The sequence below is a fragment of the Phocoena sinus genome, chromosome 21, assembly GCF_008692025.1.
Source record: "Phocoena sinus isolate mPhoSin1 chromosome 21, mPhoSin1.pri, whole genome shotgun sequence".
NCBI lineage: Eukaryota > Metazoa > Chordata > Mammalia > Artiodactyla > Phocoenidae > Phocoena > Phocoena sinus.
The window spans coordinates 32553801-32577927 of NC_045783.1; the positions used below are offsets into that span (position 1 = coordinate 32553801).

Sequence of the window (24127 nt, forward strand, 5' to 3'; positions counted from 1 at the left end):
GAGATTTTCCTTCTTATTAACCACAGAGGAATAAAAAGGAGATGCCAGTATTTTCCTTGGCTGGGCTGGCATTCCAGGTACAGGTCCACTAGTATGGGAAAATCTTTTGATACCAGAGCACGACTTAGTGGAATTTTTACAAGTCCTCATACCACGCCTTAAAAATGGTGTCTCTCTGGGGCTTCCCTGGTGGCGCAGTGGTTGAGAGTCCGCCTGCCGATGCAGGGGACGCGGGTTCGTGCCCCGGTCCGGGAGGATCCCATATGCCGCGGAGCGGCTGGGCCCGTGAGCCATGGCCGCTGAGCCTGCGCGTCCGGAGCCTGTGCTCCACAACGGGAGAGGCCACAGCAGTGAGAGGCCCGCGTAACGCTAAAAAAGAAAAAAAAAAAAAAAAAAAAAAAAAAAAAAAAAAAAAAAATGGTGTCTCTGTGCTTAGGTGTGGTCTGGGGTCACTTGGAGTACTTGCCCACTTCTGTTGTCTGAGGTTTGGAAGTGCCTTGTCAGTCAGGGAAAGACATGAACTGAAATTGTCAGTGTCATCGCTCACAGAATTAAAAATCACAGCGAGGAATTCCTTATATAGGCAAGAAGCCTATAGCAGCCTATAGCCTCATATCAGAGAGCTTGGGCTCGCCAAGTGACACAGTCTGGGTCCAGAGGGAGGCTCAGCTGTAATTCAGACCTTGATCCCATGGGACTGGGACTTGGGAGCCCTGGGTTCTGGTGCCAGCAACGCCAGTGACCTGGGAGCCCCACCCTCCTTGGGAAACCCTAGCCATCTCACATCTGGCTTCCCATCTGTAAATTAAAGGGGCAGACATGGTCTCCTCTACGGCTCATGTGGGTCTCGGACTCTAGGTCCCAAAGAGTTTTCAGATTTTAGTTGGAATTTTAACATAGAATTGGCTGGAGGGGAACGATCATCTGAAACCAAAAACATGGAAAAGAAACGCAGGCAGGTTGAAAAATACATTCTTGGAGTGCAAGTATTTAACTTTCTCTCTGATCTGAAACACACAGCCGGGGGAAACTTCTGGAAATGATTCATGGGAGCAGGTGGTGTATGTGGGATGGGGTGAGGGTGTCTGCAGGGCACCCCAGGTACTCCTCTGGCCCACCATGCCCCGTTACCATTTGAAAGCTGTTAAACTGGGACCCGAAAAAAATCAAGAGAGGGGTATGTGTGCAGTGGAGGAGGGTGAATGGTGCATCACTGGCGGGAAAAAGTCACCATGCACATTACCGTTGATTAATTGAGTGATTTTAGTTGAGTGAATATTGATACATGGCAGGAAGGCATGAAAATAAAATGAACACATACGGGAATTACTATTAACATAAGTGATAACATCAAAACATCTGGTAAAATGCAGTTAAAAAAAACAACACACAAATGAAATGGAATGTAAAACATTTTCACAGTATTCAAAGCTTTTGTAAGAGATTTAGACTCTATAAGAGGAGTGCTACGTGGAGGAACTAGAGGAAACAGGAATCTCGTCTGTGTCCTGTACATCTGCTGGTGAAAGGTCAGGAGAGCCAGCACGTTACGCCACGAGCATCTCTCCTAAGACAGAACGCCTGAGCCCAGCACACCCACGGGGTTACAGCAAAGCCCTTAGTTACGTGGAGTCTGATGAGAAAGACAGACTCTAGGTTTGGGCAATGGGGTTTCTGTCATTTACAGACCCAGGTGCCTTAGGGAGCCCTCAGTGCTAATTCACCGACACCCAAGGCCAAGTGTGACACAGGATCCTCTAAAAATAGAGTGTTCTTGGAATTCTCACCTCACTTTCTATCTTCTAAGATAAGTACTAATATTCTTCAAAGATTTAGCTGAGTTCTGCCCGTGACCTCACTGGATTCCACCCGGAATGATGATTTTAAACCTTCACGAATACAACCTTTGCACTAGCAATAATGACCCAATCAATCACAGACCTCTTTTGGAAACCAATGAGAAAGCCAATGAGTCTGCACATCGTTTTTGTTACATCCTTTGCTGAGAAAAACAAAGGTTTGTGATCAAATGCAGCTTTGGGCCCAGAGCCTCCCTTTGCCCTGCAATGGTTGATGTGTAATAGTCAAGGCTGTCCCAAGCCCACAGTGAAACTCAGTCCCGGGACTCTGTGGTCGGACTCTACAATTGCAATTCACATTTCCAACTTATTTTGAACTCTCTTACTGCTTCCTACCTGAGAATTCCCATTTAGAGAGCCTACCTGTCCATTTATAACCTTCCTGGGGTAACTGCTATGGCCCACACAAAGTCTTTCCCAAGGCCCTCACCCTGGACAGAGGCCTTGTTGCCTGACCCACTCTGTCCAAACAAGCAGAGGCATATGAGCACAGAACGCTTGAGTTAATCAGTCAAGACTAAGACCCAGATCCATACGCTCATGAAATTGCTCTGAATTTCAGTTGACGATAGGAAAGTAGAATGTCTCTAATAAACTAATATATATACACATTTTTAAAAAATCATCCAAAATTACAGGCAAATCACTTAAGATCCCCAACACTTTATGATTAAAGGTCAGAGAGAACCAAAAAAAAAAAGTATTAAATGATGGGTCACTAATTGTCAGGGGTTCATTAGATCAGGATAACCCTCAAGAACGTTCTGAAGTTGGCAGGCTGGCTTTCAGACTGGAGTTTTGGGCAGTTAACAGAATCTTCCACTGTTTCTGTGTCAGGCAGAGAACATGCGGGTGACGCCTTCCAGCCCCAATGAAGCATTGGATTGGGTATAAACATTTGCCCAGAGGGACAATCGTTAAATCCTGGAGGTGTTACAGAGAATTAAGAATCAGGCTTGAGGGAGAAATTAATTCCTATACATTGAACAACAGGAGTCAAGTTGCTTCCGTGAATGGGTTTATGTACATCACTCATTAAACACAATGGCTTTGAGAATTATCTTGGGGCCCTTGGGGGAAAACCGTAGCTGCTTTGCCTTTTAAACTCCCTCCTTGGACGGGGACCCTTGTAGCTTAGCTTTCCCTCTGCAGAAATGAAAAAAGCAAAGCCAAACAAACATTTTTTTTTTTAGTGCAGAGGACAGGCAGGCAGGCTATTCTGAATTTCTCGGCTCTCTAGGCAATCAAGTTCAAAGGAATCCATTTCTGCACAGGAAAGACAGGAATGGGATGTACTGTGAGTTTTGATTAGCGTTGTGTTCGGGCCAGGGCAAGCCAGAACCCCTCAGGAGGGAGGACCCACAGCTACACTACCAGGAGAATCCACCTCCCACTGGAAATGCTCAGAGAGACAGCCACTCAGCTAGAAAGTTGCCTCAAAGGCACCAAGAGACTCCAGTCTTACCACACCTTTCAAATGCTCCGTGGAGACTTTTTTTTAAAACCTTGAAAAGTAAGTGGGTCTGTTGGTCGCTTTAAAACAATGTGAAATGAACAAACAAGGGAATTAGAATACTGAGCTCTTTACCCAATGACAATTCACCCTAGACTAGCAACTTGCTCGACTGTTCTCAATTTTTTCTGTTTTTCTCCTTTAACCCTGTTTTTTGAAAACCACCGTTGCCTTCTCAGTCTACGAATCATCACCTCTGTCACACCAAGGCAGGCCCGTGCCGCCCTCCACGGGTCAGGAGGTGAGATCAAACCTGAGGCTGACGGTAACCACCTCCAGGGCATCTGAGACTGGCTGGTTCCTATCGGAGCTGACACGTGGCCACTGGGCCAAGCAATGCAGGCCCCTCCCTCTGCTCTTCCTATTTCTCCTGTACACTGTCACCCTCTGAGTGTGGTGTGTGTCCGTTTCTGTGCACGACGGACAGAAAGAGAAACTCCTCTGGAACTGAAAGCCGTGCATCTTACCAACAGTTCGAATTTTCTAGTTCCAAAGGCGTAGATTAGCTGATAGATCCATAAGCAATCTGTAATGACACAGAGAGCGGCAGAACCTAAGGTTCGCTGCCGCCTCTCCCTTGCCGCCCACCCCCTTTCTTTACCGCAGCGTTTTCTTTTGTCGTGACTGTGTCTCTGACTGCGATGATGCTGCACCTCCCTTCCCCTGGGGACGTGCTGCTCCACACTGTAGGTCTTCAGAAGCTTCCTGATCTAAATGGGTCTCCTCATCTGGGCATGCGGCTTTAAATATCGGCTATACTGGGGTCTGGAGCATAGGGATGGAGGGAGGGCTGGGAAATGCTGCAAGGGCAAAGTAGCTGGATTACGATGCCCTCCACCTCGAAGGAGCAGGGGGTGTGAACCGCTGAGGGTCCAGGGGTGTCCGCTCCCCCCTAACCCACCCCACGAGAATCACTTAAAGACCGACTGGAAAGTGGGACATTCGTGATTCTTCATCTTCTTCATGAAGTTTTTGAATTCTTTGTTTTTCTTGTCCCACTTATGGATGGCCGTCAGCAGGTACTGGCTCTTGACCTTGCGGCCCATGATGAGGAAGTGGTGGCTGAGGTTGTCCAGCTGGTGACAGGGGCAGTCGGCCCCATTCTTCAGGTACAGGACCAGCTTCTTCAACTCCTTCTTCTTGATGGGCCCCAGCTTCAGGGGCTTCTTCTTCTTGGGAACAATCTTCTTGTCGCCATTTTCCTTTTTCACTTCTTTGATTTTCATCCTCAGGGCTAGAGAGGGGGAGGACAGAGAGGGGAAGAGGAGAGAAGGGAGAGAGAGAGTTTTAGAACACGGCTTTTCATCAGAAACCACAACCCACCCGTGGGCAGAAGAGCAGGAGACATAAAAGGCAAAGATCACCTGAAAGAGGGAGGCTCTATCTGTCTGTTCTATAGATAAGGACCAAGGTCTCAGCTCACCTTCACGTACCAATTCTGCCCCCTGGTTTTGCAGTATCTGAGGGTATCTCAATGGTTGTCACAGGATGCCGTGAGAGTCTCAAATAAAAGTTCAAAACCAAATCATGTGTCTTTTTTAAAACTCCAGGACTCAGACTATCATACAATGCTTTAAGAGAAGAAGGGGATCATCTAATCCAATCAAGTCCACATAATCCAATGCTACCAACATCAGCACTCAAAGAAAAAACTTACCCTCAGTTGTGTTTGTTTGTTTGTTTTAAGGAGAAAGTTATTGGTTTACGTTTTTTTTAATATCCAAAGGACCTAAAATTCTTTGTCAGTTGGGTCCTGGAAAGAAGACAGACAGAACCTGTGTGTGTGCAGTCAGCAAGGGAAAGCTGACTGCATCAGACGTCAGCGTCCAACTTTGTCATCAGAGAAACCAGGGTTCCAACCACTGGGCCTCCAGGGCGTTCAGACAGCAGGTACCATTGACGTGCTGTCCACCACTCATCAACCACTAGATGGCGCCACTAATGGGCTATCCTACCCACCGTGTAGACCCACAGAACCAAACTCGACTTTGACCTCTCGACCCATTCGAGCAAGTCCTGGTGAGGGCCTGATGGATAAATCCAGGTGGTGATTCCTTAAATCTCACATGGTACCTGGGCTTCTTCCATTCTCAGCACGGCTCCCCGAAGAGAGGGAAAGCCAGCCCTCTGCCAACTCTGCCTTCCGGCCTCTTTGTCTCTACAGAGCCTGAGTCAACAGTGTTTCAGGGTTAGTGTGTGGACCACACACTCTAGTGCTGGCTTCATGGGGTTAATTGGTGAGGATAAATTAGCGTGGAGGCGTCCTAGTCATCGGAAGTGCACCAGAAACACAAACACAGCGTCCTTTTAACAGTCAACTCCCCTCGAAGCCTCGCCAGCCCTGGAGAGTTCCAAAGGAGTTGGAAATCATTTCTAGATTCTGGTCACCAGATGATGTGTCCATCCCTTGAATTCTTGTGAATTCCAAATCACCAAGCCCTCTCTTCTGAATAACTCAAAGCTTCCACCCACATTCCATGAGGAAAGACTTGAATCGAGCTACAGAACAGTAGCTAATGACTAGGAAAGCATCTGGATGCCCTCAAGAGCACTGAGTATTTTCCATGCACTTCCTCAGTGAAACCTAATACCTCCACGAGGAAGGTGCAATTATTTCCCCCATTTAACAGATGAGAAGACTGAGGCGTAACGGTTACGTTTACTTGCCCAGAGTCACTGACCCTAAACTAAACCCACGGACTGAGTGTGCACTTATAATCACCGTTCTGTCCAGGCCGAATTGCAAAATTCTTTATAATGAAGCTGACATGTCAAGTGCTGATTGAATGGACCAAGACAATACGGGAAAAGGGCTCGGGCTCTCTTCCCAGGTTTACCCACATTTCAAAATGACTTTACTTACGAAATGGTAAGAGTTCCTCCTGGTTGAAAGGGAACACCGCAAGAGTGAAGGCTTTATTATTTATTCTTTAGCTGATTAGAAAGCACACCCTTGGCCACCCCAAGAATTAGGAGAAATCCTAGGAACAAAGCTTCAGTGAATGTCAAAATCAGGAAATCAAATGCACTCCCATCCCTTTTGCTTACAGAAGGAGTTCCAGCTCTGCAGCCACCGAGCCCCAGGTAACAAATAGCCCAGGCCCGCAGCCCTTAAGGAAGACCTCACTCCCAAGGGTGGTGGAGGTTTTGGGGACTGGCCCAAGCAGCAGATGGTTAGCCCTGACCTCGCAGGCTGGTCCAGCCCCCCTGCCCACGGGAGTGCACTGAGCACAGTTTCCCAGTGAGCTCCTCTCTTTACTGCCCCACGGAACCAGCCACTGCCCAGCACCTCTGATTTTGCTTGATTCCTGCACCCACTCCCACCCTGAGGGCAGAGGCAGGGGGACCAGCAGGTGGGAAAGCCGCAACTAGGAACCAGCAGAGACCACCCCTCTGGGACGTCCGCCCAGACCTGCCCAAGCAGCCCTCCCTCTCCCTCCCCGGCTCAGCTCCCCTTGTCGGCTTACCATCCTTGTACCTGGTGGGTCACCTGAGAAAAGACTTCACCTGGGCCAGTCTATAGTTCGCTCATCTAGAAATGTGTCCGGGGGGTTGAGCCAGAGGAGACTCCCTGCCCAGGCCCGGGCAGATCAGGGCTCCATCTCTGCCCGCCCTCCGCACTGCGAGAACCGACTGACCCAAGGAAGGCAGCCAGGGACTGCAGGAAGGCGAGGCGGTGAAGACACCCTCCGAGAAGTGCCCCGACGTGTCACGTGACCCAAGGTCTAACGCTGGGATCGATTACATCACTGGCAGGGACGAATGCATTTCCAGGGACAACTGGGCAGCCTCTTTTCTGCAGAGAAGTGAGCCATCATTTTTTTTGGAGAACCCACCGTGTGCCAAGCACAGGACAGGTGCTCTCTGTGAGGCTCTCCTGACTTAATGCACAGCAACCGCTGTTATTACTGACGACGATCAAGGAGAAGGACTCGGGTTAAGGAACAACACGAGGCCACGCTTTGTGAAAAGAGACTCAGGACTACAGAACCCACCCCTGACCCCAAAGACCACGCTGGTTCCTGCTATACCATGACGGGGTTTCAGATGCCATTGCTTCAGTGGAAACTATTTCCCTCTTTTGATTGTGTTGCTTTTAATCACAACTCAAATCAAAAATTAATGTTCCTTTGCCATGACCGTGTCAAGGAATTTCGTTCACATAGGCGGGAGCACGGCGGGGAGAGGGAAAAGCAAACGATGGAAATGTGTTCTGCATTAGACCCTTCGCTTCTTGCCATTTGGCTCCTTTCTCTTTTTGAGGTAGGGAGAGTAGGGAAGAAGGAGGCACATGTGGCCAGAAATTACTAACATCTTTCCACCTTTCAGGGCTTTATTTCAGGGATGCAGATTACCAGCAATGTTTGGATAGGCGATTAGCCATCCCAGGTTGACTTCCCCCTGCCTTGTGGGTATGTGTGCAGCCTCCCACCGCATACACCCAGGGGCTGCTGGCACGGGGTGGGGGGAGACTGACCACTTCCTTTTCCCCCCCCCCGGCCTCCACCATGCAGACAGCCTGGACCCCAGGGATTTCGCTCGCCCAGGGACTGTGTTTGCGCTGCAACCGGTGCTGGTGGGCAGCGGGGAGCGGCCCCAGCAGGCAGCAGCTGGGCTCATGACTGGGTGGGCGCTGCTGGAGTCCCAGGTCCTGGGTTCTAACTGGGTGGCCACAGAACCTGGATCTGAGCTCCTGGAGGCTGTAAAGCGTGGAGTGCCGTCTGCCTGCCGGCCTGGCCGGTCGAGCATGCAGAGGGCCCGTGCTGGGCAATCCCAGGCAGACTGCTGCGCCCACCCTGCCCCCGTGCTTCTCTGCCCCCTCCCGAGCCTGTCTCCCACAGGGTGATGATTCTACACCTGCCTCAGGCCCTTGATCGCAGCTACCCGTGACAGCCAGACCCTGAACTGAGACAAAACAAAACAAGAAACAAAACCCTTCTCTGCGTTTTTTCCTAGCAGCAACTGAACGCCCTCCAACAGTAGGATATGACTCCTGCCTTTCACCTTGCTGGTCAGGGCCAGCGAGGATGCAGAGACCAGAAACTTTGAAAACTCAAAACTTAAGGTCACAGTTAGGGGCTGTCTGGGTCTTTCTCTGCAACCTTAAAATAAATAACCCCTTCTATTCAGGTTAGACCCTGAAAGTTTCATCCCACTTGCAGTCACCGAAACCATATTTTTTGCCCACAAATGATACCCCCCTGGTAGCCTCCCCGCAAAGCCTGGCCATTTTCTGAGGCTGAAATGAGCAGAGGAAGCTTGTTACACTCATCCCAAACGCACACTCTGTTCAAAACCATCTTTTTCTCCTGACCTGCTTATGCTAATGGGGCCGCCATCCTTCCAAATACCCAGACAGGGAGCCTGCACGAGAGGCCACTGTTGGCCAAGGGCCAGGCATTTACACGATCAACAGTGTGGAGACAATCGCTGCAGGAGCGCAAGAAAGGGCCTGAGATGGGGAAGGTGCCGAAGGGGCTGAGTCAGTCGCCAGCTTTGTGACTCATCTGATTACAGATAACGGTTGCAGTGAAGAATAAAGTACAGAGACGAGAAGAGAAGGAGGAACCTCCACTGGGGAGTTCCTGCAAAGTCATCAGAGGAACGGATGGAAAACCAGGTAGCTCAGCATCTCGGAAAGCACAGGGGGAAGGCGCTTCAAGTGGAAGAAATGCTCCTTCATCCCCAATGCTGCAGAGTTTAAGAATGAGTGTGGGACCAGCTTGCCAGCCTTGGCAGTGTGTGTGTGGGGGGGGTTTGTTGACGACCTGTGGGAGCCACAATCCCAGGGGGTGAGGGAGACTCCCAGAGAGCTCCAAACCAATGGGAAGTGAAAAGGTTTTCCATCCTGACAACCACCAAGCGTCTGGAATGTTTGTGAAGGGTCATCACTGGCCACTTCTAGCCAAACACAGTAGATTGAGCACACAATCATTTCTACCCCTCTAAAATTATAGTTTAAAAAAAGTTATAAACACACGCAAGAAAATGGTAAAGAAACAAGGACATCACATTTAGTATAATAGAAAGCAAATGGATGGTGGGTCCTGGCTTGATGAGAAAAGAAAAGCTGAAACCCAGCTGCTAACAGAGGGAGCTGACGGTAAGAAAGCAGCATATCCACATGGCAGGACCCAGACGTGCTCGTGAACTGGGGCCATTGGGTGCTTCTGCACTCGATGACAGAGACTGTATTAAATATAGGAACTGAGAAGTCTGCATCAGGGCACCCAGATCCACCAGCCTGGCCATAAATCCAGATGACTGCCCCTCACCAACTCCAGCTGCAGCCAAGACGTTTATTCCGTACAGAAGGTTTGAACCCAGACAGACTGGGCTTGCGGACACCAGGCTCACAGGAGGACGGAGTAGTGGGGAGCTGCCCTGACACCAAAGGATTAAATGAAAGTCTGCACAGTGAAGAGCGAGACCCTCAGGTCTTAGAACACTACAGCAATACCCCCAGTCAGAGGACTGTAGGGTTTCTATCTAAAGAAACTAGTAGCCCCAAAGAGAAGACCTACAGCTCCCCCTAACAAAATTCCAAAATGAGGCCCAACAAATCACAGGCCATGCATACATGCAAAGAGCTCCAATTTAGTGCTTTACTCTTAAGCTCCAGCGGCCAGCCAAGATCAGCAGGCTTTTAAAGGAAAGACTCTAAATGGGAACGAGAGACCAAAACACACGAAACACACAGAAAAAAAGAAATCAGAGATAACAGAAACAAGCTATGGCACAGAAGAAAACTGTTTACAAAGATAATGGAAGATACTGTATTCATGAAACCAGCACAGAATGCTGTTAAAAGGAATGTTCAGAGAACCAAGAGTATTTGAAGTTTTAAGAGGTAAGAGCAGAAATAAAGAATGCAACACACGTGCTTTAAGGTAAGCTTCGAACAAAACGACAAAGAGATGGAGATAGGAGAGAGAAAGATAAAAGAGAGAACCCAACCAGGAGGTTCAACATCTGAATAAGAGAAAACCAAGAAGACAAATGAAAGAAAATACCAAAGAAATAATGCAAGAAAAATTTTCCAGAAATGAAGAATGTAAGTTCTCAGAGAATGTACTGAGAATGTAAGTTCTCAGTCTAAAAATTAAAACGAAGAATTTAACTAAAAATTAAAATTGTGTAAAAATTAAAATTAAGAAACAAAAGTGAGACAGATCTTTGTCTTCAATAATAGAAAATCAATAATAATAATAATAATAGAAAATCAATAAGCAATGTCTGAAAATCAAAATTAAAAATTAAAATTAAGTATGGTATTTATTTACTCCATTTTGCTATCTCTCATAAGAAATAGCTAAAATAGCTGAAAATTATTACCTCTGGGCTGGGGAAATTAGTGGTTGGAAGGCATGGGGCAGAGGCCTGCAGTTTTTTTGTTAAAAACCTTTTAATACTATTTGACGTTTTAAATTGCATTTATTCTGAAGCAAAAAACTTAGATTTTAAAAAAGCTTGCTGTCTAGTAAAGAACTGAAATGTATATAAAATGTCAATGAATCACAAAATGGGAGCTCTTAAAAGAAACACAAAGATTACATTTCCTGGCCCTTCACTCCCCATTCAGCTGGAGCAGCTTGGCGTTACTTAGGGCTTCTCAGGGAGGGTTTTGTTTAAGAATTCTGCTTTTTCCACTGTTTATTTGGGAGCACGGGGTAGCCTATAGAGCTTGTCAAGACGATCATTTTTCAGATAAAAAACCAATTAGGTTAGAATTCGGATTATTTACTTTGAATGCAAAGGGACGTCAAACCTGGTTCAGCTGAATAGGCTGCCCGAGGCTAGAGGTGCCCACAGCTCCCTGCCTCTCAGCCCAGCCACAGCTCCTCCAAGAAAGGAGCAGGAAAGCATGGGGTCCCAGCAGATTCTGGGGACAACTGACCGGCAGTCAGATATACCATCTCCAATAGGTGCTAATAAAAAATCATCCTAGGGGCTTCCCTGGTGGCGCAGTGGTTGGGAGTCTGCCTGCCTTTGCAGGGGACGCAGGTTCATGCCCCGGTCTGGGAGGATCCCACATGCCGCGGAGCGGCTGGGCCCGTGAGCCATGGCCGCTGAGCCTGCGCGTCCGGAGCCTGTGTTCCGCAACGGGAGAGGCTGCAACAGTGAGAGGCCCGTGTACCGCAAAAAAAAAAAAAAAAAATCATCCTGGGGCAGGTAACCCACCACACAGTCTGACTCCTGACTTGCTTGCTTTCCTAAATTACTTTCTCTGGCAGACAGGGCTGAAGCTCCCAAACAGATGATCTGTGCAGCAGCCGGGAAAGATGGACAAACTCTTTACTCAGTGGCCTGTTCCCAGACCCCAGGACCAGGAAGAGCCCACAGGTGGGCGCCTGGAGCATCAGCCCTGGGGGTTCAGCTTACACCCCTCCTCCCACCCTGCCTCCCGGTGTAAGAGCCTGTTCAGATAGCAAGACCTCACTGAGCAGTCAGACAGAGAGGACCTGCTTTCTACGTCCCAGCCCCGTTTTCACAAATCTCTTGGGTGGGCGACCCTGAGGCAGAAAGCACCATCCCCAAAGCCAACTGTGCAAATGAGATTTGGTAACAGCGCTGGGTAAGGGCGGGGCTGGGAGAAACTGCTGCTGCTTCCAACACTCAGCAGAGGGTCTGGGCACCGCACGGGCTGGCTTGCAGGCAGTGGGATCCAAATGAGTCCTGCTGACAAAGGCCCTGCAAAGGCAGCTCAACAGACCTCCGCTCCCAGCAGGGGCCGGTGTTTGCATCATTAATTCCTTTAGCAAAGAAAGGGGCTTGCGCTTGGTACAATAACTCAGACTCTCTCCCTGACCACAAACCACGTGCTGCATACTTACAGGCATCTACTGGCTACAGGACAGACGCTACAGAGAGAAAAGGAAAAAAAAAGAAAAATCAAAACAAAACAAACAAACAAAAGGATTGAAAGCAGCTTTTCTCTTTTTCTCATTTACAAGAAAACAGCAGATGTAAAAAATGCTCCTGAGTGACTTATTTGAGACAAATTATTTAACTGAAATTGTCCTGTTTTCTGGATCCCGGACATCTTCGGGAGGTGGGGGGATGGTCAGGCAGGAGGGTGGAATTTGCAGCTCTATGCCCTCCCAACCCACTTACAAGTACTCACACACACAGCACGGCGGCGTCGGTGTCAGCCATCGGAATCCCGCTGCCTAAGCACTTGATTTCATGGATTGTGTTAAATCCCCACTGATCGAAGCTAATGGTGCAAAATGGAAACCCCACTTTGAGACCAAAGGGCTGCCTGGTGTGGGTTTATTCGGGACGACGTGTGCACCGCGGCCCAGGCAGCAGGGACTTGGGCCCCACTCCTCCCAGTAAGGACCGCATCCCTCCCCCATGCCTCCCCAAGCAGTCGGCAGAGGAGAATAGGAGACTTGCTTAAATAAAGTCACTCAAAAGGATTAATGGAACCTTGGCTCCAAGTCCGGGCCAACCGGCCAAGGCAAACAGTCCTCCTGCCGGAGGGCTCACTAGTTTTCCATTCCACCCCGCAGTGTTCACCCCACACGGCACGTTGGAGTGCGCAATGGTCTCTTGGAAGGAAGACGATGGGGAGTGGGTTTCAGAACCAAGAATCGGAAAAGCCATGAGCTAGCCCTGGCTCTGAGAGATGCTCCAGAGAGAGGTCCTCAGGATGTCCTGGAAGGCTTGTTAAAATGCAGATTGGGGCGCTTCCCTGGTGGCGCAGTGGTTGGGAGTACACCTGCCGATGCAGGGGACGCGGGTTCGTGCCCCGGGCCGGGAAGATCCCACATGCCGCGGAGCGGCTGGGCCCGTGAGCCATGGCCGCTGAGCCTGCGCGTCCGGAGCCTGTGTTCCACAACGGGAGGGGGCCACAGCAGTGAGAGGCCCGCGTACCGTAAAAAAAAAAAAAAAAAAAAAAAAAATGCAGATTGCCAGCCTGCCCCCAGAGCTTCTGCTTCAGCAGTAATGGGACGGGGCCTGAGAATGTGCATTTCTAGCCTGTTCCCAAGTGACGTAATGCTGCTGGTCTGGGGACCACACTTGAGAACCACTGGTCCAAAGGGTTTGAGGGCGGGCTTTTTGGTCTGTCACCATGGTTATTCACAGTGACGCATTCTGAGGACGCTTTCTTGGATGGTGTTTAAACTTACTGGAAGCCCAGGGCAGCCCTCCAAACTCATTAAAACTCAGGCCGAAGTCAGCGCGGGCAGGTCCAAGACCCAGCTGACCTTGGGCAAGCTGTTCTAGTGCCATTTTCAGAATCGCTGAGGTCTCTGGGGCCCCTACCCCGCAGAGGTGGAATCTTGCAAAGTCAGGAAAACCGAGGCTTTGTTAGCGAGACGCAGCATCTTTCAGAGTAAAGGACTCTAAGTCCAGAATCAGCCAACTCCAGCTCCTGGTTGGGATTCCATCACTAACTTGTACAAATCACTTCACTTCTCTGGGTCTTCATGTAGCCATTTGGACCAGTGAATGTCAATTTCCATTCCAGCACGGGCAATCTGTCTAAGTCTTCGTACTTCCTTTCTCTGTCTTGAAACTCAGTATAGATTATCCAAGAGAAAGTAGCCTCTATCTCAGATGGCACTGGCTGCCCTTGCCGGCTCACGGCACCCAGGGACCCTGCTGACAGTGGTCACAGCCCAAGCCCACAGAGAACACAATGGCACAAGAGCCTGGCCCTGACTGTGGGGTTGCCTAAACTCAAAGACAGCCCCCAGAAAGCATCTCCCAGCATGGCGGCAGGCAGGTCTTCACACTATCCCATCTGACGGATGGGAGAAGAGGCCTGGCAGTGCCCTGACCCCTCGGCTGGGAGTTCCCCGAAGCAGCTATGAGTCACACCCCTGAGAAGCGGCGGCAGGCACACCTCAGATCTCAGCCCTTCACTGTTCTCATAGTTGATCCCTCTGAGCAGAGGGTGTGCTCCAGACAAAATTTATGCTTTTCCTACCCATCCTTCCGGCCAAGCTACAGATCATCTTCTCCCTGAAGGTGATCTTCTCCAGCCCTGACCTTCAAGGTCCCACCCCGCCATCTGCATATGGACTCAGCACAGGTGGTAATTACCCGTGAGTGTGCTTTCTCAGCCCCCTCCCACCGTGAGCCTGCAGGCCTGGCCCACCTACCCACCCCTGTCCCTGGACTAGTGGGTGTCCCACACATCCCTGAGCTCAGCTAACACTGATACACAAGCGAACGAAGAGATATAAACAGCACAGTCTGCCCTGAAGTTCACAGCCTCACTGGTGAGACGGGCATCATTCGCTCACACCTCTGCTTCAGCAGGAACAACTACGGCCAACGGCTACTTGGCAGATCAGGCCCTGGTGTAGGTGCCTTTACAGGTTAACTCACTGAATTCTCTAGCAACCAACCCTGTGGGGTGGACACCCTCCTGATAACTGGCTTGCTGATCGGGAGGCTAAGGCAGGATGGCTCAAGAAACTGGCCGAGCTTCCACGGATCTCGAGGGGACACTGTGCCAGGAGGAGTGGAGGTGAGGCCATCACCATCCACCGCCTGAAGCATGGACAGTGCTCAGCTAAGGTCCAGGGGACCCAGGCCTCGCGTGAGACCTGGGCCGGTGGCCGCTGCGGGCTGGGTCTCACTAATTCTTCCCTAACACATAGAGAATGTTCTCCAACAAACCAACCCCAATCACTGTCCCTAACAGAGGTATGCCTGTGAAACCCTTGCATGGTACCTATAATTAAGAGAACATTTCAGAAACTAATACAACATTGTAAATCATCTTTACTTCAATTAAAAGAAAAAAAAAAGAGGACACTGATATGTTGAAACAGTAAGTAAAAAAAAAAATCTCCGTCTTTGAAAGGCCTAGGGTGAGGAAATCTGCAGAGCAATTTCAGGGGTGTAAAAGTCTACCACGTAAATTGATTTGGGAAGCAATCTCTATGCAGAATTGCGCACATCAAAGACGCAGAGGAGAGAAACACTCCAAAACATCGGCTGTCTCTGGGCACTCCGAGAACGGCTGATGTCTAAGCTCTTTATTGTGTTTCCCACTATTTTCCAGGTTTTATAATTTTTATAGTGAGAAAAAAAATTACCCCAAAGAGAAGTAAGTCTTGTCGTACTCTGGGTAAATAAGAAGTTTACAGCTTACAGTTTATGACTCTTCCAGCAGGTGTTCAGCAGGTCTTCACAGAAAGCCCACGAGACACCAAATTAAACATCGATTAACCCTGTGTGCATTCGACCGGATTTCCCAAACAAACAAAAAATCAAATTCCTTGCTACCCCCTGAAGTTTCCTGGGGCAGCCAGCAGGGAAAAGCCCTGGTCATGGGCAGGGAAGCGAAAGGAATACAACTGGGCCTGCAAACCAGGACACTTTGGAGACAGAAGGAGGGCCATTTGTTTTTATGCTGGGACCACAGGAATAAACGGGGACTTTCCTGAGCAAACAGGATATGTAGCCACCCTAACAAGCAGGTGGCCCGCGTGTAAAGGGGAGGTACATGTTTCACAGGTGTGGCTGGCATGGAGGTGGTGACGAGTGGCCTGGCGGAGGAGAGGGCAACGGAGGCCCTTCTTCTCCCTCTCCTGGCTGCCAAAGCTACCAGGCAGGTGCAGAGGTCAGAGGGTCTGCACCCTGTCTGACCGCAGGGCTGCCCACACTTCCACGGCCCTGGCTGGGGAAGCAGAGTCCAGTGGATACAGAACCATCGGGCTGGAAGGAGCCTTTGCCACAGCCCTACATCCTACGTCCCGTTCCCTCAGTGCGGTGACGACAGCGAGGCCCGGTAGTGTCAGTGCCGCCGGGAATAATAAGCAGAAGAGGAGACCCGTGTCCCAGGGCCTCCTCCGCCGACGGGGCCTGGGGGCAGGCAGCGTCCTCACTGCCCACCTTTCCCTCCCAAGGGCGTTCGAGGTATAAAAGGATTCGGAAAGGGAAGTACCTCTCTGCTTCGTCACAGATGTCTCTCAGGTACCAAGTTCAAAAGAGGGCAGAAAAGCAGCCTATGTCCAAAATCGTTCATTCTAACCATCACGGGATGGCACAGGCAGAAACAGAGGCTGGTCCTAGACCTGAGCCCACCCCTCGCCCGCCATGAAGCTTCTTCCTGCTCATCCGAGATCCTCAGCCACGTAGCTACCCAGCTGACTGCACTTGAATGTTTCTGTTTCTTTTTTTCAGTCTTTCTAGGCTTTGTATAAAGAGCAGGGAGGGCAGAAGGCCCAGGCACCCTCGCAGCCTGCCTGACCCTGGCCTGGGAGGCGCCGAGCATCAGCCCGAGCCCAGCCTGCCATGCACACCTTCCCCGTCCATCAGGTGGGGCGGCACCCGGCTTCACCCCAAAGCCCCAGGGAGCGGCAAGAGCGCACACGTTCTCCTGCCACCCGCCCGGCACTGCCCCACCAGAGACAGACATGTATCCCCTTGGATTACAACGTAATGCAATCAGGATGGAAAGGAATGCTGGTCTCCCAAAGGTGAAGTCTGTCTTGGCCTCAGGTAGGTCTGGATGAAGCCAAGAATCTGAAAAGTTAATGGCTGAAGGCACCCAGTCCTAGCTCTGAGCTGGCCTCCCCTCGAAAAGGGAACCCTCCTGCACTGTTGGTGGGAATGTAAATTGGTGCAGCCACTATGGAAAACAGGATGGAGGTTTCTCAAAAAACGAAAAATAGAACTAACATAGGACCCAGCCATCCTACTCCTGGACATATATCCACAGAAACAAAAACACTGTGTATGTTGAAAAGATACATACACCCCAATGTTCATAGCATCATTATTTACAATAGCCAAGACATGGAAGCAATCTAAATCATCCGGATGAATGGATAAAGGAGATGTGGTGTATACACACACACACACACACACACACACACACACACACACACACACACACACACACAATGGAATACTACTCAGCCATGAAGAAGAATGAAAATTTGCCATTTGCGGCATGGATGGACTTGGAGGGCATTATGCTAAGTGAAATTAGTCAGAGAAAGACAAATACTGTACGATATCACTTAAAAATCTAAAAAATACAGCTAACTACTGAATATAACAAAAAAGAAGCAGACTCACATATATAGGAACAAACTAGTGGTTACCAATGGGGGGGCATGATGGGGGATGGAGAAGGGGGTGGTAAAAACTGTTGGGGGGAAGATAGGCTCAAGGATGTCTTATACAGCACAGGGAATGCAGCCAATATTTTGCTAATGGAAAGGAACCTTTCAAAACTGTATAAAACAACAGATACAATACATTGAAAGCTGGCCTCCTCTCTACTGTCCAGGCTCCCGCCGAGCTCAGCAAGCAGGCGCGCAACGTGGCCCATGGTGTCAGCCCCGAGCTGGGGGTCCCGAGTCCTGCTTCCAGATCCTGACTTCACTGGGTCTCCTTTCTTTCTCTCCACCCACCTGGAGCCCCACACACAGGTAAGGGGGCAGATCTGGGTCCTCAGAGCCCGGGGGGCTGCGGGCGAGGGGAACAGAGCGATAGGATGGGGTGCCCCCCTTGGGGCTCTTTTCTGCTTCTCCAGGAAAACTACTTATTAAAAAGAGACAGAAACAAAAATCAATACATCAACAAACAAACTTCCCCATGGCTGCGGAAGCCGCTGCGCCCCATGGCCGAGTTGGCCCAAAGGAGACCCCTCGGGAAGCCGGTGGGTGGGCAAGGACTCAGATGACGGGGACAGAGCTTCTTGGGCAGCAGGTGTCTGACCACATCCTGGGGCGGCGCGCCAACTGCCAAGGCACGCCTACCACTCAGGCGGCCAGTGCTTCCGACGTGTTTACCAAGCTCCTGGCTCCGGAACCGACAGATTTTGGTTAATGGGCCCCAACACGCCCCGTGTGCGGTGCACCCCTTCCTGCTGAAGACAGTCAGGACCCCGGGGTTCCGGGCGACGGCTCTGGCTCAGTCTGCTCCCCAGCATCTGGCCAGGCGTGCCCTTCACTGGCAGAGGTCAAGAGGGCTGACCCTCTGAGCCCACACACTCGCTTGCCCCCAGTTGTCCCCCCAGAGCTGGGACGAAGCAGGAGGAGTCGGGAAGCTGGGCGGGTCCCCCCGGATCTGCCCAAGAACGGAGGTCACCGCCCTGCTCACGCGCCAGGCATCAGGGACTGATGTCACCGCCACTGACCAGGGATGGTGGGAGGTGAATGTCACCCGGCCTACGATCAGACCTCCGACACCAGCACAGACACTTCAGGACCCAGAATGCTCGAGCTCACGGCCACCACCCGGCCATTGCAGATAAGCTGGTACTACGTAGGAGGCACCTTGTCACCTGTCAGCACCCGTTTTGATCTTTGGTGGACAGACGTATAGGCACCGTACACTCAACAGCTACAGTGCCAATTTGTCGTAAATTGAGGGTTTGCAGTGAAACCATCCTTAACACGGCCTGCACGCGTGACTAATTACTACTGGTAGCCTGAGGGGCTGACACACCCTCTGAAGAACTTCATTTGCTGGCCAGTGAGGAAAGATACGGTTTCAAGACCCAGGCCCCCTGGGCAACGCTGCTGGCCGTTCTCTGGCGTTCTGATCTACCCCAGTCACGATTTCTCCAAAGTTCCTCCCTCCTGTGAACGCAGATTTTGTGCCTCACGTTCTCGTGCCTCACGTTCAACAAATAAACGATCTTTAAAGGGTCCTTATTATCTAAAGCGCTTCAGATGAGCTGCTGGGGCAAACCCATCCAGCTGGAGGGTTTCGGGGCACTGCAGGCCAGGGGCACAGAGGGGGGCTCCACGATCGCTCCCGCCACCCTTTAGCACCTGTTCCAGAGATGCCTTGGGAGCCGACCTTGCCCCACATCTGCAACTGACTTTCCCTGGCTTGGCTGAGGGGAGACGTCCTCTCACCTCCGATGCTCTAGACACTGCACCCTGAGGCTCTTGGTTTTCTGCGGTTCTACTCCCAAGCTCACCTATAACGTTAGAAATCGGCCTTGTAACACCCCTGCCCCCAGCAGATAAACAACAGAGCCACTGGCTGTATTTGGAGCTGCTCCCTGCTTCCCAGGGGACACCAGGAACCAGGCCCTGCTGTGTGTGACACGGCACTCAGCGGGCCACCATCTCACATCTAGAATTTTCTCTGCCAGGCCAGGTGCTCCAGACCAACAAGGCTTTTTCTCCCTTACAAATGCCTTCCACGATTCACGCGTTGGTACTCACCGCGTGAAGCCGGCTTTCTTTGTCTGCGACTCCATCACGCCTTTGAGGACCACCGCCCTCTGCTGCCACCTCCCAAGTCCACCTTACCGCAAGTGTCAGGCATCATCCTTAAGGGCCTTACAGAGACCTGGTAAAGTCGGTACAACTATCATTCACCTTGTAAGACAAGAGGATTTAGGCTACAGTTTTCCAAAAGACACCAGCTAGTGAGTAACGGAGAGTTCAGTAGCGTGCCCCCAAATTCACATGCACCTGGACCCTCAGAATATGACCTTATTTGTAAATGCTGTCTTTGCAGATGCAATTAGTTAGGATGGGGCCACACTGGATTTGGTGGATCCCAAACCCAACGACTGGTATATCCTTACAAGAAGAGAAGAAAGGACACAGACACCAGAGAAGAGCCACGTGGAGACAGAGCGGAGACTGGAGCCATGAGTCAAGGGATGCCGGGATTGCCAGCGGCCAACAGAAGCCAGGAGAGGGCCCTGGAGCAGAGTCTCCCCAGAGCATCCCCTGGAGAGCACCCCGCCTTTGGTGAGCAGGTGGACCCCAGCAAGCGCAGGTTGGCAGGGCCACACGCTGCGGGCGGCAATGTCATCGTCCATACCCACAGGTGACAGGCCATGGGACACTGGGTAAAGGCCCCGATGTCCGTCCAGGAAGAAAGTACACAGCGAGTGTCTCATCGGATAACCACAGACCTTCTTTCTTGAGGTCAGACACCCTTCCACATGCCCAGGAACCTCTTAAAAGAGTAAGGGTCAGTCACGCGCCGCGAGTAGGAAGTGGCCAAGCCAACCCAGGTCCAGGTCCCCCTCCTCCAGCGTAGAGGCCCCCGTGGACCAGTTTCTGTGATGAAGGTCAGGGTGAGATTTCCTTTGAAGAAAGGTTCTGCTTCGTGGTGTGTGTGTTTAAGGAACACCACGTTAGGACACAGCACATGCTGAGAGCGACATGGGATTTAAGAGGCCATCCAGCCAAAGCCTTCTTCCAGAGATCAGTGAACAGGGGCTGAGAGGAAACAAGGACCCAACTCATCAAGAGCTGGAACCAGGACCCCCGCTGCCCCCCGCCTCGATCCCCAAGCACTGTCCTTCAACACACACTCCGTCTCAGAAAGACAACCCCCGGCCCCTCGGGCTCCCACCGCATGTAATCACACAGTCCCCTTCCCTCCTCTCCGAATGCGAACAACCCTCCCCCTGCTCCAAGGCCAGAACAAAATGCCCCAAACCGGAAAACCAAGCTGCAGCCGGGCTGCAGGACAACCCCGGCTTGCTCTCACATCTGTCACTTCCTCCAAGAAACGTGGCTGCTGTGGAGGAGGAAAGCCGGGGCCAGAGGTCCCTCTGCCAGTCCCCCCACCATTCAAGGAGAACCTGGCCCCTCACTCTGACCCAGGACCACCCATCAGGCAGAACAGCGCAGGCTGCGGCCCAGCACTCCATCCCCTCCGGTCCTGGAAACTCTTACTGAGCCATCCTGGGGCCTGTCCTCGTGAGTCCCAGACCTGCCTTCCTCTGGGGGCCTTTGGGGGTGAGTCAGGGGTTTGGACGGCAGGCTGCACTCCCATGCATACCCTCGTTAGAGAGCCGCCTGGGAAATGGGCTCTCAGGCCTCACACCCCCGTGACAGCCAGACCCGGGGTGAACGCCAGCGACCCTCCAGGCCACTGCACAAGTAGCCGCGTGTCGGTTTCCTGAGCCAGGGTTTTTTTGGGGTGTGGGCCCCCCTGGAATTTCCACGCTGAGGGCTCCCAGGGAGGAACAGGAAGCTTCTCAACTCTGGCTGGGGTTCCTCATTCTAAGGCCCCGGAGCCAGGCAGGAGCACAGAGAGTTCTCAGCTGGTCCAGACCGGATTCCACCCCCCCAACCCGCTCGGGAAGTGGGGACCAAGATGGGGGTGGTGAGCAAAAGAAAAGGAAAGCACCGGTGCTCTGCGGGGCCTGAGTAATTCGAACAAGGAAACCTGCCAGAAGACACATTAGGTCTGTAAGGAAAGAAGGCTGCAGGCGAAGAGCTGTCAGTCACGAGCAAACCCACACCAGCCACGGAGCCCCGTCCTTCCAGAGAAGCCGGTCCCGGGCTCCGCTGCCCCCAACGCCTCTCACACACACCCTCACACACACACAGTTACACAACTGGGAAAGCTAAGTCCCCAGGAAAGCTGATACCCGGAGCGGGGGGTGGACCAGATGTCCCGCCTGCAGGGCAGGAGGGAGGCCCGCCCTGGCCTGCGCTTCATTCCAGGTCTGTCGGCCTCCTCCCTGGCAACCAGAGGACCGGTCCCCAGGAGTCAGGAGCTCCAAGCAGTCTGGTCTTTGCCACAAAGACACGCAACTCAGACCAGCTTCGAGGTTCTACTATGCACACCGGAGCCGGCCTTTCCCTCCTGAAGGGTCTACGGGTGAGGGCGGGGACTCGAGGCTGGCATCCCAGGTTGCTGGGTGACGTGACCAGGCCACAGGCTGTCCCTCCACCTTCCTCCGGAAAATCAGGCGACGTCCTCCCGAGAAGGAAGGTTTGCCCTCCGACACAGCCACCTCCCTGGGGAAGCCATCAGCAGGAGTGCCGCCAGCAGGTGCCCTGAGGACCACGGACTCCGTGGGGCTGGAAGGACCGGAGAAGTCATCCTCCTGCTTCCTGCCAGATGCAGCCCTCTCGGGTCCGCAGGCAAGAGGCCATCCCGTCTGTGAACGGCTCCCTGGGGAGGGGGGACCCCACCACCTTGTCAGTCAAGGTTTTGTTTCCTCAGCAAGCCGGGTTCTACCTGAACTACACAGCACACGATTTCCCTTGGCTGGACAAGCCAGTCCCAGTTCTCTCAGCCACTGTCCTCCTGGCACTTGTGGTCCTGAGAGGCAAACACAGCCTTGTCGTTTGAAGGAGGAAGTGGCAAGAGAATCACCAGGCCCCAGAGAAAGCGGGAAACACCCAACTTTGATCCTGTAGCACCTAGGTGTGAGGCTCACAACCTACCTGCTGACACTTCAAGCTGCTGCCCACACGAAGTACCCACCATTGGCTACCACGGGCCAAAGGGATGTCGGGTGCTCATTCCACACGCCGGCATCAGTGCAGAGGACCAGTGCAGAGGGTGTCAGTAAAAGCCCCGGGTCACTTGCCACTGAGGGACAGAGGCTCCTAGATGTGCCCTGTCTGCACCCGGCTTGCCACGGCCACTGGCCCCTCTTGGGGACAAGACTGATACAAAGTCTCCGTCCCAGACGTTCTGAGTGTCCTCTCCACCTAATGCTTTGAACTTTAGTCTTCAGGTAAGATTTGCTCCCCTTGTGACCCCAGAGACGTCTGGGGCGTGAAGTCTGCGTGTATTTTAATAACCTCTAAAATTACTGTGAAGCTCCTCTGAGAAAAGCATCACCGTTAAGTATCCTGGTTCAGATCTGGTCTATCTGTAAAATGCATTCATTTTATTTTTTCTTTTTTAAGGAAAGCCAAGTGTGTGGCTTAGGTTAGAAATGCTTTAGGGAAGAGCGGCCATGCGGGGTTGCCCAGCAGAGCTGTAAGATGGCACGTGGGACCGTGGCCAAGGTCACAGGCTTGGGGTGGATTTGCAGTGTGTCCTTTCCAGGACACATCGGTACAATCTCATGGGGTCTATCCACCAGTTCTGAGAAGTATACACAATTATCCCGATTTGGCAGGTGAGAAAACTGAGGCCCAGAGAACTGGAGTTGGCCAGAGTCTCGTGGCTGACAAATCATGGGGCTGGAATAGAAAATCGGTTCTGAGGTTTGGAAAGTCCTCCTTGGAAATCACCCACACCGTGCCTGCAAATTGGTCTCCCATCAGGCTGTCATCCCCGCACAGGTGGAGAGGGTCCCCACTGTCCCTGGGTTTCTGAGGAAGCATGGGGGGAACACGTCCAGGAGAGGGGCTGAGGGTCGGGTGTGCCCAGCAGCCAGCCAAGCCCCGTCAGGGGATGCGGACCTGCCGTGGACCAGTGCCGCTCCCAGGCTGGGGGTCCCACAGCCGCACCCCAACCCAGCTCCTCCGCGACGGCCTCCCACTCACTGCTCAGCGCTTCCACACGCGCCTGAGATCGAGACCCAGGTCCCCAGCAAGCAGGGAGGTGCCAGCAAAGATATTTATCAAGAAACCAAGTCACAGAGTTTTGCGGAACAAAATCATAAGATTTCAGAGCTGGAAGGAGCCTTAGAGGTCACCCAGGGTGACCCCTTCAACTTGCTTAAGGAAACAGGCTCAGAGACGTCACTGACTGGCCGAGTGGCAGCGCTGGGTCACATCGCAGGACTCCAGGATTGGGGCGATTGTCTGTCACATCCCACTTTATCTCCTCGCACAGAAGTTTTTAAGTTTGTTTTATTGTTGCGTTTTGTGTACAGGTGGGTAAACTGAGTCATGGAGCAGTGAAGCGGCTTGCCCAAGCTGACTCAGTAGGTGGTGGGACCAGGCCTTGAACTCAGGCCTGTATGACACTTCAGGCCATGCCTGTTTCTCCGGATGGATTTTTTATATCCCAGGGATTACACCATGCCCTTCACAACAACCCCTGCGAACCGCTGGAATCTGCCGAGGAGGTGGCTCTCGCCCAGAGAAGCAGCAGTTCTAAA

General features: G+C 51.8%; 1 protein-coding gene across 1 annotated transcript in view; it reads right to left on the reverse strand.

The window, feature by feature from the left end:
* Positions 1-1244: 1244 nt before the first annotated feature.
* Positions 1245-24127, reverse strand: part of SFRP1 (secreted frizzled related protein 1) — a 43268-nt gene continuing 20385 nt past the window's right edge. Inside the window, exon 3 of the mRNA XM_032618545.1 lies at positions 1245-4606. Within this exon, the coding sequence (XP_032474436.1) occupies positions 4284-4606 (323 nt within the window). The 3' untranslated portion in view covers positions 1245-4283. The remainder of the gene's footprint in view (positions 4607-24127) is intronic.